Source organism: Falco rusticolus, chromosome 9, assembly GCF_015220075.1.
Source record: "Falco rusticolus isolate bFalRus1 chromosome 9, bFalRus1.pri, whole genome shotgun sequence".
Lineage (NCBI taxonomy): Eukaryota > Metazoa > Chordata > Aves > Falconiformes > Falconidae > Falco > Falco rusticolus.
In genome coordinates this window covers 28,308,682-28,328,218 of record NC_051195.1, presented here as the reverse complement: position 1 = coordinate 28,328,218, position 19,537 = coordinate 28,308,682, and the positions used below count along the sequence as shown (strand labels likewise).

The window sequence follows — 19,537 nt, the reverse complement described above, 5'->3', positions numbered from 1 at the left end:
TAAAAGAATTTAACTTAAGCAGACAATCCTTCACACAAAGGATTACCTTGCAGATAGTGTCAATATTGTATCAAATGCTTAGCAAATTTAGAAGGGTGCAAGGTCTTTGCCTGGAGCGTAGTACCTTGCTCAAGGACAGAAGCATGCAGTCCACCTAGATGTACTACAAGCTTGAGGTAGTAAATTCATCATTGTGCATTTATTACTAAAGGAGAGCGTCTTAAAAAGAATTACCTGTTTAAATAATTGTCATCTTATTCTCTGCTGATGAAATCGTGAAGTCTTTAGAAAAGCTGAATTGTGTTAAGATGGAAAGTGAAACTGATTCCTTCTGTGTACAAGTACCCCCTGCTAACAGTGCAGTTGCCATGACAAAAAAGAAAGAAGCGGAGAACTTAAAAATACACTCCTTCTAGAAAACTGGGGAAAAAAACCCTATTCTTTGTAAGTAAATCTAATAAGGAAGTGCAAACATGGATAGATTAAACATTATCGCTACCACCTTTAACTGAAATACTTGAAGTTTGTTAGCCCATTCTCTGTGTAGAATTGCCAAACCTGTTTGGTCTCCTAGTAAATTCCTCAATATAAGATTCTGCCTGAGATTTAATTCAGATGGGTGTATGAACACATATTTATCTAAAGTCTCCACCTGGTCATGAGGGCCAGTGGAACTGTCCCCTGAAAGGGAGTTTAACACATCCATCTCCCCTCCTTTCTCCAGTATATATAATCTCTATAAAGAGATCTCTGTCCAGAATACATACTTGCTCCAATTCTGCCTTCCTTCCTCATCAGCTGTGACTTGCCATCTTCTATAATCACTGAATGATTCCTGGCTTTGCAGTAATAAAACACTGCTAAGAGACCAACAAGATTTCAGAAGCATCTAAGTAACACAAAGGCAAGATTCCCAGAGAGGTTCAGCCTGCAGTACGTAATTGCCTTCGTTACTGTAAGGCAGACTTTGTGAATCCTTTTACAGTGTCACACAGCTAAGAGTGTCCAGAAGCACAGGTAACTCCGATGGATACTATATAGGAGTTCTGTGCATGCACAGCACCTGTTTAATTGGACAGAGGTGTGCAGCATTGAGCTGGTCTGGTCATGTTGTACCCAAATCCAAGCCCAGCAGCAGCTCTGCCCCTCGGCCAGCTCACAGCCAAGATCATGTGTGGGTACACGGATGCCTTTTTGCAGTGCACAAATTGGGAAGGTTTGGTGGAAGTGGAGTTCAAAACAGAAACTATCCTGATTTGCATTGGAACAGAAAAATATTTTTAAGCAATACCCCAGGACTGAGGTGTACTGAAAGGAAGGGCCAGGATTACTCGCCAAGCGGTATCCCTGAGGTATTCCACTTCTATAAGCTCTGGCTAATGTGTGAAAAGAGTTTCCTCTACTGAGTACTTTCTAATCAATGGTGAGGGGTGGGTTTTGTTTTTGTTGGGTTTCTTAAGTTTATAAATAGCTGGAGCCTTATCTTCCCTGTCATATACAGAGAACAAGATTGTCACAACACACATACTAGCAGTGTCACACCAGGCTATCAGATAAAGGACATTTAACTTCACTTACAGCACTTGACTTTAAATTACAATACGGTCACATCATAGACACACACACTCAAATCTATATAATCTGTGGATTTGCCTGAATGGTCACTTTCCCAGAAATATTTTTATGAAGTAGAAATGAAAAAAATTATCAGAGTAATTAACAGAACTTACACTTCAAATCATTATCAGGAATCAGCCTAAGTAAATATATGGTATTCGATCCCAAGAAAGGCTCCCGTTTATTTCAGGAAGGGTGTGTTCAAAGAATGCTAGACTAGAGTTGTAGCATCAGATCCAGAAAATTCTGTGGGATGTTTATTTATTTGGGCTAAATTTAAGTGCAGTTGCATTATTTAAGTATTTGTTCCTGTACCTGGTAAGTGGTAACATAATGCTACTGTTTCAGCCTCACCAATTAACCAAACCCCAGTACTGTTTGTTTTGAAGCAGAGGATTAGTCAGTGATAGATACAGGCGATTCTGCTGAAGTTTATCTACAAAGACCATACAAAAGCCTGTATCCTTGAGCATGTCAGGTATGAAACAAATAGTAACGCCTTTGTTTGTATCTGTAAGCCCTTTGCCTGTCAGAGGATTGCCTGAAAAAAGCTTTTTTTCCCTAGCTTTTCCGGAGGGTGGTGTTTCAAAAGCTTGATCAGACTGCGTCTGGCATTTTGTTTCTCCCTCCTTTCAGTTCTAAAGTGCTTCTGCCTCTTTCATGATGCATAGCTTCTGACAAAAAATACCCAGGAAAAATATTCCCATACATGTGCCTAGACTATACTTTTGTTTTAAGCAGTGATGCATACTAGTGTTTAGGGCAGATGTTCCTTTTCCCCCCCTCTGGTTACCCAATAGTTCTAAGATACTAACTTCAAAGTATCTTAAATAACAAGCAGTTGTCGTAGCTTCCAAGTAGAAGCTGTAGCCTGTAAAAAAACCTAAGTTTTTGAGCCATAAGAATAAGTAAGGAAATTAAATAATTATAATTCAGCTTTTATGAAAGCAAGCATGGGTCATTGAACTTGACTGGTTTAAAACATGCATTATACATTGACAGCCCAGAACAAATAAGTATTCCTGGCTATCAAATAAATAAACATTCAGTTTTCTTCTAGAAAAGCCTATTCTCTCCTTAGTGTCTGGAACAGCTGTTTCAAGGCAATTCCATACTTAGATGCATGCCAAAGTATTTCAACGTATTTTCATTAAGAAAATGGAGGAACTAAACCATATGCAGTTAGTTAAATATAACAACACAAATACCGGGTAAAAGAAAAGCTTAGATGCATTGATGAGAAGATGTACATGCATGAAAGTCAACAAGCCTCAGCTTTTACTTTTATCCTTTCTGACCCCTGCATGAGACTATGTGACAAATTACAGGAATGTGAGCGGCTGTGTGCTCACTCTTGTTTAGTGATGAATGGGGCACATGAAGAGTACTTTGAAGGAGGTGGGGCACTGGCCTTTAAAATTTAGATAAGGGGAGCCACTTAAGGCATTAACATCTGTAGGCTGCCGTTCAACACTGACAATCTACTGAGTATCCCTGAATTACCAAGATGGTAACACCACACACTCAGGTTTAGGAGACATCAGGTTCCTCTTGTACATTGGCTCACCATGATGGGACTTCTCAAATATTGCATGGCAAAGTAGCACATTAGTTCACCGTCTCAATTACTGCATGACAGCTTTCCCACGTAGAGTCCTTAACTATAAAAATCAAAAGACCAAAGATATGATGCTACACCATGTGTTAATGAGGGAAATCAAGAATTACCTCAGAGGGTATCCACAGGTGATTTGAGGGAAGGACTTCCATACAATAATGCCAAATATTTGAGATATATTTCAGAAAACAGCACCAGACCACTCTAGAATTACATACCAATCAGCAGAAAAATATTATACCCTTGCAGGGGAAAAGTTTTCTTTTACTGTTTCACAACATATGAAAGTTATTCAAGAACAATTCACAATTCAGTAAGGCTGTGAAATTAAACTCATGCAGCTCATTGAACACTTTGTTAGAATTATATGTAAATTACAAAAGCAGAAATATCTATTGTTAGAACAATAGTTAAGAAATAGAAACATATCTGAATGTAATTCAAGTCCAGCACTTTTATACAACATAAAACTGGCCTTTTTATTTATATTAGTGTCTCAATTCAAGCATGATAATACTTGCTAGTTTAGGACACAACTTATGGGATAAACATTCCTTATTTCAATGCTGGCATTACTCAAGACCAGAGTTAACATTAGGAAATCACAAGTTCACTAGCAATAAAAAAAATAAACAGGGACAAAATAACGGAAACAAATAGGATAATCCAAACATTTAAGCTATATGAGTTACAAGACTGCTAGTGAAAACCAGCAACTTACGTGGGAGCAGGGTCAGTTGAACAGAGAAGTCACAGAGCAATAGCAGCACTTCAAAATAGCTGACAACATCTAAATGCACATGTATTCATTAAGACCATCTTAGCATTCAGATTTTGCCAATCTAAGACACCAGATTATTCCTAGATGAAAACCACATTTTCCAAACCACAATTTCCTGACAGCACAGCTCAAGCTGTCTCAGAAACACAGTAAAATTAAAATCAAAGGAGCAAGCTTGGGAAAGTTACAGGAGACACAGAAATATCATTAGGAAAAGCAAGAAGAATTTCTAGGAGCAGCTTTAGGAGAAATTGGGAAGAAGAAATTCAGCAAGGATGTGGCAGGACTAAGAAAGACCGCAAAACACCAGTTTGTACTTAGATTCTTCTCCCCAGCGCTGAGCCGCCACAGCTACAGCTCTCATAGCTGCTGTAGGAGAGCAAAGGGGTAGAGCTGGGTACTCTTAGCAACCAGCCGCTTCTGGCATGTGTGGTAAAAACCAAAGAAACCCTCTCCTCCTGAATATAGAGGTGACCGCTCTCCATCAGGGGAGACAGTGCCTCTGCCTGCAGCCAGCTGGGCTTCCTTGAGTCAATCAATGATTTGCTTCTCACTTTCATAATTACAGAATAGTCCTCCCTCCACTTTTCTCAAATCATTGACAACAAATAGTCAATGTACCACTTGTGTTCTAATTTACGAAGAGCACAGCCTGAACCTGTGGCAGCTGAGCGCACCCTGCTCTCACTCTCAGGTGCTGGCCATAGGGGTTAGGCAGAAATTAAGAGCAGAGCTATAGTATCTTTTGCTATGGGACCGCTTCTTACAGGGTAACAGCTCTCAGCGGCCTCAGGTGTCCCTCCCACGGCTGCTAACCATCAAGACCCAAAAAAGGTGAAGGGGGAGGAATATATAAAAATGAAACCTGATGTTGTCTGGGTAGAGAATTGTGGTTCAGGTATGCATCTTCCTCAATCCCTTTACTCATCTCTCTAATGAGGTTGTTGTAGGGGCCCTAGAGCAAAAATGGGGTTTGTAAGTGTTTATGTTTGAGTTCTGTAGATCACATTTGTAGCTGCTTCTGAACAAGACAATGGTTTGTATTCTCATTATGCTTCACTGATTTTGCCCAACAGAATTATTTCTGTAACCTGTTTAAAAATTGTGTTGTAAAAGCAAGATTTTAAAAGTGTTTTTATGTACTAATCTCTGAGGCTAGTTTTTGTCTCTTTCTCTATGAGCTAAATTTGATGTCTTTAATTATGTAAAAAGAAGCTTAATTTTAAATGCTGAAATAAACAATCAACACTCCTCCCATGTTCCTAGAATATAACAATGCCCTATTTACAGAGAAAGCATTGAAGAAGACAACCATTTTCTCAGTTGAAGTGTTCAGAAATGATAGACTTTAAAGAAACAATAGGTTTCAAAGTAAAAAAACTAATAATTTTTCCAATAAGAAACTAATACAGATCATAAAATCTGATATTTGCTAGAACACTCATTTTCTATGAAATGCAAACACACAAATGTTTCATGATATTTTATCTGATGGGCCATAATCATCAATAACTTTGAAATTAATACAGTGTTTTCCTGGAATGTAATTTCTGCTGTAATTGATGTTATTTTAAGATATTCTTACTGTTTTCATTCCTTTCAGGTCAATGAAAATTCCTGAAGTCGAAGGAAAAGGTGAAATGCTACCTCCAACTATAGAAAAAATAATAAAAGGATACAACAAGTATCTACGTCCATTTTTTGATAGTAAGTAGAAAAGCTGTTTTGCTAAGATTGAGCCATAACATAATGCAGTGTCTGAAACTCACCAATGAGAGCAAATGTTTTTTTGCTGTACCTTTTCTCCAGTGTTTGGCAGTGAGTGATCTGATTATACGTGATGTGCTATGATATAATAAGATGTAGCTTAACAGCTTTTGTGGCCCAAGGTGAAACTTGCATTCCAGGCCTTCAGAAGCAAAACTTCCAGACTCTGTTAGAAATTTGGCTACTGATGTTCGTGTGTCCTCAGTGAAATAAGCTGTAATGCTTTGCATATTTAAAAGCGTAGTTTTCTCTAATTTCCTAAATATTAATTACAATTTTTTTATTAATGCTAAGAAAGCTTTATCTATCAAAGTACTTATGAAAACACAAGCAAATCTTGTTACTATACCAAGCATTATGTGCATCTACCGCAAGATTGCAAGGGAGTTATTTAATAAATGATTCTTTCCTCAGGCCTTAAAGGTCACTGAACTGGCTCACTGCAGAACTGTGAGGGAAAATGAATTGAAAATGTCAGTTCCCTGTGTTGGAAGGCCACGGTCACCAGGTTGGAAGACCTGTGTAGTCTGCTGCACCAAGGTTGACTTTACTGCCCTGTAGTGCAGTCAGTGTTAAGCACCTGAAATCTCAGTGACAAACGTTTTCCTTGCTTGGATTAGGCAATTGCTTGTATCAGGAATACTGAAGGCAGAGATCTTCACCCAGTCTCAAAACCCTTCAGTAACTGCAGAACTCTGAAAAAGATATTCTGCATGTTGAAAAGATGCTTAGCACCATGTGTCTGTCAGAAAATAAACTCACGAAGTGAATGCTAGGCAATAGTTCTTAAGTGAGATATTCAGAAATGTTAGAGGTTTCAAATTAAGACTCTTACATCCTTTTATAGCCTACTTAAAAATGATTGATTGAAGGTTTTCTCAGACCACGCTGTTACCTCTTGCCATCCAAATACCTGGTGAGACTATCAGCCTGTTCAATAAGGGCACTCCACATCATGTGCAATATGTGAATCCATTTCATAAATACATTAAAATAAATCTATATTTTAGGTTTAGGAGATAGGGAAAACAATTTATCTGTTTGGTTTTATTGTAATTGTCTCAGCTGCTGACAAAACTGCTATAAATTTACATGATCTAAGAAGACTTTTCAGAAAAAGAAAAGTAATGCTAATAAATAAATGAAAAATCTTATCATTGGAGATGATGCATAATGGAAAATAACTATATGTTCAGTGGCCATTAATGCATTTCATTCATTACTTCATGCTGGTACTGGAGGTATGTTGGCACTACCATGATGGATGCATTCTGGTAGGCAGCAAACGGAATTTCTTTGCAAAATCCTATGATAGTATGATAGTAGTTAAGACCAATAGTAAAGCACTACTGAGTTATGAGTCTTCCTTTTCTAATGTGAGCCACCTTTTTTTTTTTTTTTTTTTTTTTCCCCTCAGCTGTTGTAACTTAGCAAGGCTATGACCCTTTTTTGCCTGGGGATTTTGTTCAGAGGGATGCTAAGGACTTTCTGTGTTTGCCTGGGAATCCCAGAGGAGCTCAAGCATGGAGCAAGTCTATGTCATATGCAGAGAGAGTCTAGCATTTCCAGACAGTGCCAGCATCACTGTATATGCTCGCCACAGTTCAGGCATGCAAACTCTGTCTTGGAAATCTGGAAATCTTAGATGGGTCTGTATTAGCCCTGCTGCTGAAGTAATGGGCTGAGACTCTCAAATATGTTTTATTGATGCCATTTCTAAATGCAGGGTTGGTGGTTTTGTGAGAAATTACTTTTTTTTTTTTTGGTAGGAATAAGAAGGTTAAGATAAGCCAGAAAGTGCTCATCCATATTTTTGGACCTGTAGTTGTTTGCAAGGCTATCTGGGATGACTTTCCATGTGATAGAGGCATGTGTGCTCAGGGTGGGGTGGGGAGTTGTATCTGCTCAGCCCTGACCCCTCTCTGTTACTGGCAAGGTGCACTGCAGCTCAGATGAGATTCAGGTCCAGGAGAGGCTATTGCTCTTCTCAGAAGCAGAGCTAGTAAACCACCTAAATACTTAATTTAACAGATCAGTGGATTGTGCTGGTCTGTGTGACCACAGCTATCCTAGCTTTCTTCTGTGTAATGTTCTCTTTATTTCTGTGCATATTATCTGCCTGCAGCTGGTGTATCTTGTATCTGTTCTTCATGAGAAACATTTTGGTGTAACTGGCTTTACTCAGAATTATACCAATGGCTACAGCACACTAGCTAAATAGTTGATCAAACCAGAGTATCAAGGTACTCAGGCGTACTTCTGACTTTTTTTTTTTAACCTGCCTTATGCCCCCAAATGTTTAATTGGTATGACATTTGCATGTTAATAGTAAGAGACTGATCTTACAATCCTTTTTTGATTGATCAAAGTGCTGGTTTGACTTGAGCAGGTTAATGAACAAGTGCATAATAAAAACATAAAATGGGGTGTTCTGGTACTGGTAGAGATTATCACCTACTATAAAAACCTGCACGGTTCTAATTGTATCAACCTATCAATGCTGATTTACTCTGAGAAGGAAACTTGCATTTCTAGCAACATGAACAGAAAAGGATGTATATGCATGTTAACCCCAAGATGTGTGTTTGCTGTCTGAAGCGCATGAAAGGATTTGCATAAAATGGGAACCTAGTATGTGTATGTTAATATACAGAAATATATATATATAAAATCTACAGTCATCCCCTTTAAGGCATGTGGCTTTATTTGATTTTTATTTTGCCAGTATTCCTTTACTGTTAAAAGTGTGCATATTTCTGTTTATCTGGTGGTCAGTTAGAACTGCGCTTCTAAATAAGCATGAAGAAGTTTGTTTTAAGACTAGATGGTGTTATTTGTTGGCATCTACAATGCTTTGAACTTAATGTTACCTAGTTATAATGGAACACTGAAATGTGACTTATTTTTTTTTAATAAAGAGTGAGAGGGCTAGAGGTTAGGCTGAATTTTAGAATAACGTAATTCAAAGTCATGTCAAAGTGATTTGCCCTTGAAATTTTTCTTCAAGCAGGAAATGAAGATTTTTGCAGTGATGCTTGCTGTCAAGATACAATCATACTCTTACAAAATTAGTGTCAATGAACTCCTTAATGTTTAGCAAAGTGCTTTTTTAGTCCTGAAAAGAAAGCATTAGGTATAAACAAATGATCATAAAATGAAGGTTCTATTTTTCCTAAAGCCAGGAGAAACAGAAAAATTTACTAGTCAAGGAAACTTTATGGCAGCTCAGAAATGCTTAGTTTAATAAACCCTCAATGTGCCTGTCTCCTGTGTTTGGTCCTTGTGCTGAGACTAGTAGGTGGCTGGAAATTACCTAAGTGGCTCCAACTTGGCTAGTGTTGCTAATGAGGGGATTATGACTATATTAAGAGATTTTTCTCTTGAATCCAATGACTGTGCATATAACACAAAAATTGTCGTCTTCTCTTGCATGGATTGGAACTAATAGTTTTCTAGATTTTTGAGCCTGGATTAATCTCACCTTGCTTTACTCATCTCCTCCCCCTCAGGTCACCCCTCCAGACCCTTGCTACTGAAACCCTGCTATTTATGCCTGGTACAGACTGTCATTGCCCTTGAGTAGGTGCCTACAGTTAGACCAGGTGAAGCCAGTCTTAGTATGGCAAAGGTTTGCAGACAAGTGAAATGGAATGTTTTATGTCTGGCCGTGGTGGGTGGCACATACCAGTTACCAAATTGTGGGGGTACTTTTACACAGTGTTTAGTACAGAGGAGTCCCAGCTGGACTGGCTACTCGGCTCTGCCATCTGAATGTTATTACTAAGAGTGTTCTCTTTCCTTAACTATAACGCCTTAATGTCCCTCTTTGAGCTGGTTCATCAAGCAAATCTTAATAAACTGAACAGATAGACCTGGGAAGTTCCATTAGCAAATTAAAAAATTGCCTAATCTAGAAAGATTTTAACCATTCTTTGGAATGGAATATGAAATACTGCTATACTAGTGTTAGTAGATACTATGCCTTAACACAGTAATATCCATCCTAGACTTTCAGATAGATGTGAAATTCTTCCCTAGAAAAGCTGACATAAGAGATTGAAAAATGCACAGTTATTTACCTTAAATGTGCTACACAACCCTGACACTTTATCTCAGCAATACAAGCTGATTTCAACAACAGTTTTTTTTGCTGAAACAGTGTACATCAATTTTATAATTTTAGGTGCTGTGCCAAACCTCTCTGAATTAATGAGCAATTCCTGCTGACTTCAGTGAGCCTTGGATCAGGTTCATAGAGTTGTTAAGGGAGGCATAGGATCTTGTAAATAATTTTATACAAACAGATTTTGTTCTGTGATTGAATGTGATAGCTTAAGTGTTCCAATTAAAAAGAGACACTAGGAAAAGGTCACAGCTAAGTATATTTGAATATGGAAGCTGCTTTCAAGTGGTGTAGAAAAGTGTCATGCTTAAATCAGTTATTCTAAACCACATTTCAAAGATATTTTTTCCCCCTTAGCTTTATAAAGAGTAATACATTTCACGGTCTTAAGGTTTAAATTCAAGAAAGTGAATTAAATCTTCAAGTCCAACATTCTGTGTAAGACCAGTCATTATATTTTTTTCTCAAATGTTGTTTATATTAAATTCTATGAGTTTAATTAGATTAAGATATTTTAGTGCTCCAGAGTTTACAGTTTACCGCCAAATGAGACCAGGAGATACCAGAATGTTTGCTGTTTCTAAGACCCTTTGATTTAGTGAGACAAGCCCACAGGGTACATGAGAAAGAAATACTAAGTAATAATCATCTAAAGACTACTTTTATGTACGAGTTATCCAATGTCTAATCTTGCAAAGGCAAAAAGCCCAGAATATCTATGGCCAGTTGTATATGGGGAAAAATATCTTTTGAATCCCTGATGAAGCCTTAAAATTATGATTTAATAAATCAATGACTTGGTGCATAAAGTGTAAACTTCAGTATACAGTTGGTAATGTAGATTTTCCTTCCTTTCCCATGGAAATGAGAGACACAGTGAGACTATCACTGCCAACAAACCCAGCTTCCTGCAGGCAAGGTGGTTTGGTTTTTTGTTTTATGGTTTTCCCACCCCCCTTCAAATTAATTTTTTTCTAACTTAATTACTGTTCATCATTTAATGTCTCTAGAACTCAGCATTTATCTGAAGTTTCATGTTGTCTTTAGCTTCCATAAACTGGGATCTTGCTTTGCTTTGTCAGACAATGGGTACAACTTAACTACTGGATACCTTTTCTGTGCACTTACTGCCACTGGGGCAAATCGCCGCTTTGGCTTCTCTTTGAGCAGCTGAGTAAATGCTGTTCCTTAATTTTTGTTACAACCTTTGATATTAAGCTTCCAGAGTTGTTTCTGTATTCTGGAATATTTCTCTGCTGTTTGCAGATTTATTCTTTTTTTTCCAAATGTGGAAAACAAATCTTGTCACAGTAATCTCATAACAGTCTTGCCAATAAGTCTAGATTGCAAGACAACTCAATTCTGTGTATTGCTCCCTGTTGCAATAGTGCTTCTGCCAAAGCATAATGCAGAAAGATGATGTTGAAATGATTATCTGTGACAACCTCTAAATCCTTCTCAAAGGCACAGCTTGCCAAGATAGTTTCCTATCCTGTATGTACTGCCTGCATTATTTGTCCCCACCATGCTAATTACTTGCATTTGGCTACATGAAAATAGGTTTTTCTGACAAATGATTAAACAAGCTGTTGTTGTTACAATCCCCTCCACTTTTTTTTCTTGTCCACAAACTGTACTAGTGGAGCTACATCACTGTCTAAAGATCACTGATGCGAACAAATAGGATTGAAGCAGATTCCTGCTAGAAATGGCTCTGTATTCTGATGTTTTTATATCAACAGTTACAGCTGAGATGTCAGAGGGCATGTCTTAATCTGTCCTGTCTCTTCACATAATGTATATTTGTCAAGAAAGATGTCTTGTGGTTGGAAGTTAAATGCACTGAAAAAATCCAAGCGTAATGTATCACTTCAGATAAAAGTCCCTTAATACTCCAAAACAAAGCAAAGCTGCAATAAGGCAGACACAAACAGTTTTTCATGAAACTATAACAAATTGTTCTAGTAATACTTTTCTTTCTAATTCTGTTAGTTGCATAGTGTTTTATCCAGTATGGCTGCAAGGATGAGGTATTCTTTCAAAAAGCCATCTCTTTTTTTGAGATATTTCCAAGTGTCAGAATTGTTTTAAGTTTTTTATTTAACTAAATGAAAAAGCTAGTACTAACAGCTCAGCACAGGCAGTGCTGATAGTGCCGATGGATTTAAGTAGTAGGTGTTCAGAGTTAAATACATACATGACAGTGGTGGTTTGTTTTGTTGGCACAAAGTTTAACAGGCTGTGATCGTTGCAGTGATCCAAACTTAATTTTTAGGTATGCTCTCTGTCACTCTTCTGGCTGCTTTCCCATACAGGATTACTATGAATACTTGTAAAATGTGTAAAGTAACAGTCTTTGTGCACCAGTTTCAGTAAAAGTTAAAATGTATGTTAATTACTGTGCACCCATTGCTGTAACAAGGCACAGCATTTGGCGTTTCTTTGCTGTGTTTTGAAGGTTCCCTTTGCTAATGCAGGACAGACTGACTTTGGTTTCCTTCTGAAGATGTCATTATACATACAATTCCTGCCAAATGTATGGAAATGTAGGAACTGACTGCCTCTGGTCTACTGCCTGGTTTTTGACACTGTCAATAGGAGACCCTTCAGAGGAAGTTCAGGGGAAACCCTGGTGGATAATTATGGGAAGGCTCATTCTGTTAATACTTTGCATGTTTAGTAAGGTGTCATAAATTGTATTTAAGCCTCACATACAAAAAAGAAATTAGCATTTAACTACTAATATTGTTCTGATTTGGTAAACTGTTAAAGCAAAGCTATTCCCAGCAGCTTGTGTTAATAAAGACCCTTCTGTAATTGTCATGCCTCCTCCCTGCCTTCCTGTGAAGACTAGCAGAGCAGGATGGTTTTATCCTGGCCACCTGACCACTCCTTAGCACTTGTCCTGGCACAGCCCTGCCTCACAGTTCGATCAGTTTGAGCTTGAAGTACCTCTTAACCTAAGCTAGATGTCTTTTGGTGATTGGGAGTCACCCAACGCTACAGTTCTGTTGTTACCTAATATTTTGAGAAACAGTGCAACAGGAAATAAGGAAGAGATGGACAAAGTCCTGTGTCTGTGATTCTGGAAAATTTAAACCTAATATCATTTCAGTAATATTTCTGGAAAGTCAACTTTTCATCTGAGGTATAACAATAGCACTGATGATACTGGAATACTGCTAGTGAACGTTTCCCCTAATCTGTATAGCCTTAACCAGGCAAGAATCAAATGTTGTTCCTACCAATATAATGTGATATAATAGGAGAGTCTGACTATTCCCAGCCACAATTCCCACATAGTCAGCTGAACACTGCGTTGTCATCTCCTTAGGATGGTCCATCTTTAAGCATATGCCTTGTATGGTGAGGTTCCCCTCCCCAAATTCTTGTGTGACAGTTGTCAATACTATGTTCTGTTACAGTCATACATGGGGAATCTGTAGGAAGGCTATAAAAAAAAATCAGGAAATGGGTTATAAATCACACTTATTTTTAAACAAGGATTTTTGAGGGTCAGATGTATCTTTTGAAGCTGGCAATATTGTACCTGTCATGATATAGTACAATGGTAAGCATAAGTATCAATTGACTCTGCTGTTGCACCCTAGAAAATTGGGCTGAGTTTCCTGGAGGGGCAAATTTTTAACCCTGCAGGGACAAAACATAAGTGTTTTCTTAGAGTATCAAAACCTGCAAAGAATGGAAAAAAAGAGCAAGCTGTCAATTGTCTGGGAACTTTTCAGTTAAATAATTTTCTTCCACAGCTAGCCTCCAAAGTCCTCTTCCGATAGATGAACAATTTCTTCTGATCTCTGTATACAATTTGTAATATATAATAAACATGTAAATTACCATCAGGGGATGCTGCAAGCCTACAGTCCTGCTTTAAGCTGGAGCTTTATATTTGAACTGAGTCCGGAACAAAGCATTTATAGATTTTCAGGACTGCCAGATGTTTAACACATGTATTACGAATGGAAATTATTTGGAAAAAAACCTAATACACTTACACCACTTAAAATGACATTTTTCTTTAGTGTTATTCAGCAGGGTAGGTTGGACCTCATCTTCCTCTAGATGCTGTTTGGGAGTATATGAGCTATGTATATAATGCTTTGCAGGGAGCCATGAGGAGGTTTCAGCAGTGTGCCTGTGATAGACTGGCACCATCAGCTACACAGATCTTATTTAAAGTAGTTGTGTGTTTCTCAGTACTACTTCCTGTGCTTCTCAATGACTTGGAAAGATGCATTTATGTAATATGAATTTTCTTGTACATGTACTCTATTAATTATTTTGCACATAACCAACCAGGAGTAATGTCTTGTTTCCATGAAAGCTCTGCACAAAGTCTGCATTTTGAAACATACAGCTGGTGATTTTCCTTCTGACACCATGAAATGCACATTCACAAGGAAATGAGAGTCTGAGCATGCTAACATTACAATGACAACTACTTAGGTATTTAATCACACTGAACGAACATTCATTAGATGTTAATATATCAGGAGAATAAAATTACTAGTTTTTCTTGATAAATGCAAATATTTAAATCGCAAGTTAACTGCTAATGGTCAAAAGCAAGATGCTGAAGTGCAGTAACACAATATAGAAGATATATTCTTAAATAGGCAGTAAATAAATTCACTTAGCTACCCCATCTTGATATTAACCATATGACATTACCAGGTGCAACTCCTTAGTTCACCAACATTTGATGGACCAGATGTTGCAACTGGAAGAATTCTTTCCAGTGCTTTGCACCTCAGAGCAGAAGGGTGTGATGTACCATGGGGATTGTGCCTTCTGCACCTTATTGTGCAACAATTTTCCCAGCACTCTTTTCTGGAAATAAAAAAAAAATAATTATATAAATCAGGAAGTATTTAGGAAATAAAGCATGTTTATTAAAACCAAGATACTGTTAATCTAGAAGTATTATATTTTGGTTATGAAATTGTTAAAATTCTTTCATAAGCTAAGTTTGAGGAATACTTCCTTTTAAAAAGATACTAAACATTTGGAAACAAGTGGATTATGTTGTGGAAAATTTTCTAGCCAGTTCTCCTGAACACTGAGTATTTAAGAACTCTGTGCTAGATTCTGACTTTCTCTTTTTTGCAGATGGTCCTGTGTCAGTTGGAATGAGTCTGGATATTGCAAGCATTGATACAATATCAGAAATAAATATGGTATTGTAGCTTTTGCAATCTTTTTTTGTTTTGCTTGTTGATAAGCTAATGTCTTGTGTTTACATCTGCTGGCAGTGTGACTTTGAGGCTTTTCTTCTTGTGCAATCGATACGTGTTAGGAGATGGAATTTTTTTTTTCACTACAGACAGCGGTTATAGCACTAGAATAAGTATAGAAATGTAGATGCAAATCACATGTCTCAGACACAAACAGAAATTTGCTACTGACTATTAATCTTAATGAAAGGCATATAGAACAGTATTTATCTGCCAGATGAAATGTCTAAATCTTTATGCATCTCAGAAAATGAAAGATATATTCACATGACTTTGAAACCACCACTAATCTCTTTCCTTGAGATTAGACACAGCTGAACTCTGCTTGTTTTCCTCTTTTACTGTTACACATTAATTTATTCCAGCTGTTTCATTAATTTTTTATTTATTTTTGAGCAAAGTATGATGTGGAGTATACTTTTTCTAATTAAAGATACTCCATTGGTACATAGAAATAAAAGGCAAAATCCATTAATCAGATATTCAGTATTGGAAAGTGTGTGTGTATATATATAATGTGTACATATATATACAACAAGTACCTCACCATTTAATTACTGAGGCTTCCACAGGAATTGAGTATTAGAATCCCTCAGCTCCTAGTAAGTATTGGCTAGTATTAGAAAGGGGAAACTAAGGTTAGAACTTAAGATGAACTTCTCATGCTGATAAAAACATACCATAAAAGCTAAAGTTGATTAAAAAGTTGCTAAGAAATAGTACGTTTTTATGTAAGACTACAAGGCATATCTGAACTGAAGATGATTTGGGTGGAGAGTTATATACAAGGTCTTGATAAATTTGGCACCGCTGTTTCCCTTGTGATACTGAAAGAATAAATTGTGCTAAAAATGATGATTCCCTTCCTATTTCACTAACTTCTTTTTCTGAGTTTATACATTTTTTCCAAAGTTTTCTTAAAGTGCATTTTTTTGTAGTAGTTTGTAATCAAAATGATGTTTGCAACCACTTATACAAGCATTCTAAAGTTTAAAGATTTACAGAGCCAGATTATCTGCTTACAAAGCTCTAGATGACTTCAGCTGATTTATAGCCCCAGACTTAGGCCATCAGTTTATACTGTAAAATTCCAATGACTGTAAAACCAAAATCTACTCAAGATAATATTTCTTAATGATAACCTCACATCAAGTGCTGGAAAATTTGGCAGTACAAGAGCCAGTACAACTGCTGTCAGAGTGCAAGCATTTGGGAACGGGACATGGAGAGTCACACACAAGCTGTTTGTGCCCAACAACTGTTTCCATACGCTTTTGTAAAACAGAATCTAATACAGGTTTGGTCTGTGTGATAAATTTGTTTTTTCTCTTTCAGGACTACACGGCTACCATATTTCTAAGGCAGCGATGGACTGATGAGAGACTTTGTTTTGATGGTAATAAGAGTTTAAGCTTAGATGGCCGGCTTGTGGAAATGCTTTGGGTACCGGATACCTTCATAGTTGATTCAAAAAAGTCTTTTCTTCATGATATCACTGTCGAGAATCGTCTTATAAGAATATACCCTAATGGAACAATCTTGTATGCTCTACGGTATGTATATACCACATAATAGCCTTTATGTTTGGCTTCTACTTACGTTTTGAACTTTCTGGGTTAGCATGATTTTATGCTTAAGAAACTGGTCTGTTTGTAAAAGTAGAATATGCATGGTCTTGTAGTGTTATGAATATGTAATATTATTGACCAATATGATGAAATTTAAGAATTTCATCATCAGGCTCCTTTTTGTCCCTAAATAGACCCTTCTGCTTTCATGTAGAGCAAATACAGGAATCACATGTTGCCATTCTTGTTTTGCAATGAAGACGCCACAAAGGAAAGCAAGCTGTGATGACTGATTTGGATTATTTATTGCAGACTATCCCTTCTAACAGATTTTGATAAATATAAAAAAAATTGTGAAATATGTTGCAAAATATCAATAAAGGAAAATGCAGACAGTAAGTGAAGAAGCAGTAAGGGGGATCTTTTTCATACTGCCACTAAACTTGGTTATTCTGGAATGGTTTCCTGTTTGGGATGCTATTACTCTTCCACACTAGATACCAGTAAATATTAGATTTTTTTTTTCCTTGCAATAGATATTTGCCTGCAAATATTAGTTCAATAAAAATGTATGGCTTGCTTTTGTTCAAGGATCACCACAACTGTTGCATGCAGCATGGATCTGACCAAATACCCGATGGATAAGCAGATGTGTACTTTGCAACTGGAAAGCTGTAAGACACTTAATCTTTGCTATTTTTATACAGCTAGAAGAATATCTGTGATCTATTTTAAGGGCTGTTAAATATTATTATTGAAGAGGCTGGAATTTTCAAAAAGCCAAGGGACAGTACCTGACCAGTCCCTGTTGAATGACAATAGTATCTGTATGCAAAGATAAATGCATGAGGCATCACTGAATATAGTGTGGCAGTACTGAAATGCTGCCATGCTGTTAATATTAAACAAAATCTCAGGAGATTATCATAGGTTTGATTTTGCAGTGCATCCTGCAGTTATTCTGTTGCTCTTCAGGGGGAGGTCTGTTAGCAGACATTTTCCATCATAGCTGAGATTTTTTTTTTTTCTTTTTCAGATAGTATATATTTCCATGCTCACCACCCCCACCCCCCACTCCCCCCGAGGTACAATTCCTTTAAGAAAGAAAGAAATTAGAATAAGGCTATTTGTAAGGCATAGATTTCATATTTAATTAATTTACTCTTTTCATATTGAAAAAAGTTAATTGCATAGACAGTTTGCTTTCAAATGGCTGTATACAGATCCTACTGTGACTTATTTAAATGTCTCTGTGCCAGTGCCCTGGGAAAAAAATGCCATCAATTGATGGACCAAGACTAAATGTACCTTTATACATTCTCATTTTATCAATGAATGTCTTCATAATTTTAGTGAAAAGTTTGCTCTCTAATACTTTACAGACATGATCACTTTATAAGTATCCAAATGTGCATGTTTATAGTTAAATTTTTGCTATTATTCACATGACAACTCTCTCTCAAAATACCCTTTTACATTATCCCATGCAAAAAGTAACAATTCTGTAAGATGAAACTATATGTTCATATATATTAATACATATTCATAATCTTTTGGAAGGTTTTTCAGTACTTGTCAGGTTTTAGTCCTTAGCATTTCAGGCGTGTGTGTGTGTTCTTTATCTCTTGTTGCTCATGACCAATTAGAAGATTGCTGCAAAATTTCACTTTAGACAGAAACACAGAGGAAATCAACCCAAAAACCTTCCTCACACAGGAGTCCCTCTAGAATCAGCAGTTTTGTAAGATCTGTTTAACAAATAGTGAACTGAATTAGAATTTGGATTTCTCTAACTTATTTCTCTTTGGAAGAGCATATTGGTAAATAAATGTATATGGATTTACATCAACAGCATTGCCTAATGAGTCATTTAGTATTTTCTCTAGTTCCAAAATGAAATGTGTCCCACAGGAACTTAAAATTTATTTAACAGGATTTAAAAAAGGAAAAATCCCTATATAATTAAGCATTTTTCAGAATGATTCCATCTGCTTTTTCAACAGCACATGTGTCTCCTGTCCAAGGGGAAAACATAGTAATGTCCTAACAAATGTTCCCATGACATTGGTGTTTAGCTTTGAGGAAAGCAGCTAGAAGCAATAAATAAAAAAGGAAAGAACATGCCTTTAGCTGTGGCCCTTTTTCTTCTGTGCACTATAGGTACTTTTGGGTACCCTGGAAATGGTGTTCCCTCATGAGATAAGCTATGTTAGTTTATAGACGAATAATGAGATCATCCTGGAATACTGCTTGCAAATACCATTACCTGGAATTAAAATAGTGAATGCAAGCATCCATACACATCCACACAGATACTGATGTTTTTGAATAGAATGTAAAATATATAGCAAATATTTGAGCTGAAACAGTGTTACACCTTCTATTAAGTGATTACTAATGTAAAGACAAACACGACATGGTATTACCAAGTAATGGCTTTACGTGGTAAAGCATCCGGAGTGGCCTTTACAATGTGCTGCTCTGCTGTTACTAGTTAATAACCTTAATTGACTTATACTTTCTACATGGCAAAATACATTTCAGCCAAAATGTCTGTTGTTCCCCGCACCCCCATTATAGCAACACCAGAAGGCAGTACTGGCAGATGTTAGGAGACAGAGAATTGCCACTCTGAGTCTCTGTTGATATGGCAGATGTGACATTTTGGGACTTGGAGGGCTCCTGGCTTGGCTGGTGCTGCCTGGGGGCTCATGCTCCCTGCCATGTGGTAGGGAACACCACCATTTGTTCACGCTGGGCTGAAAGCTTTTTTCCTCATTTTTTTTCCTCCCACACAGGCCTCCAGCCCAA

The 19,537-nt window shown here is 37.1% G+C and overlaps 1 protein-coding gene across 1 annotated transcript in view; it reads left to right on the top strand.

Annotated features, from left to right (window-relative positions):
* LOC119154180 (gamma-aminobutyric acid receptor subunit pi-like) overlaps positions 1-19,537 on the top strand; it is a 47,302-nt gene that overhangs the window by 9,415 nt on the left and 18,350 nt on the right. Inside the window, exons 3-6 of the mRNA XM_037401461.1 lie at positions 5,620-5,723; positions 15,034-15,101; positions 16,494-16,711; positions 17,318-17,400. Of these exons, the coding sequence (XP_037257358.1) occupies positions 5,620-5,723; positions 15,034-15,101; positions 16,494-16,711; positions 17,318-17,400 (473 nt within the window). The remainder of the gene's footprint in view (positions 1-5,619; positions 5,724-15,033; positions 15,102-16,493; positions 16,712-17,317; positions 17,401-19,537) is intronic.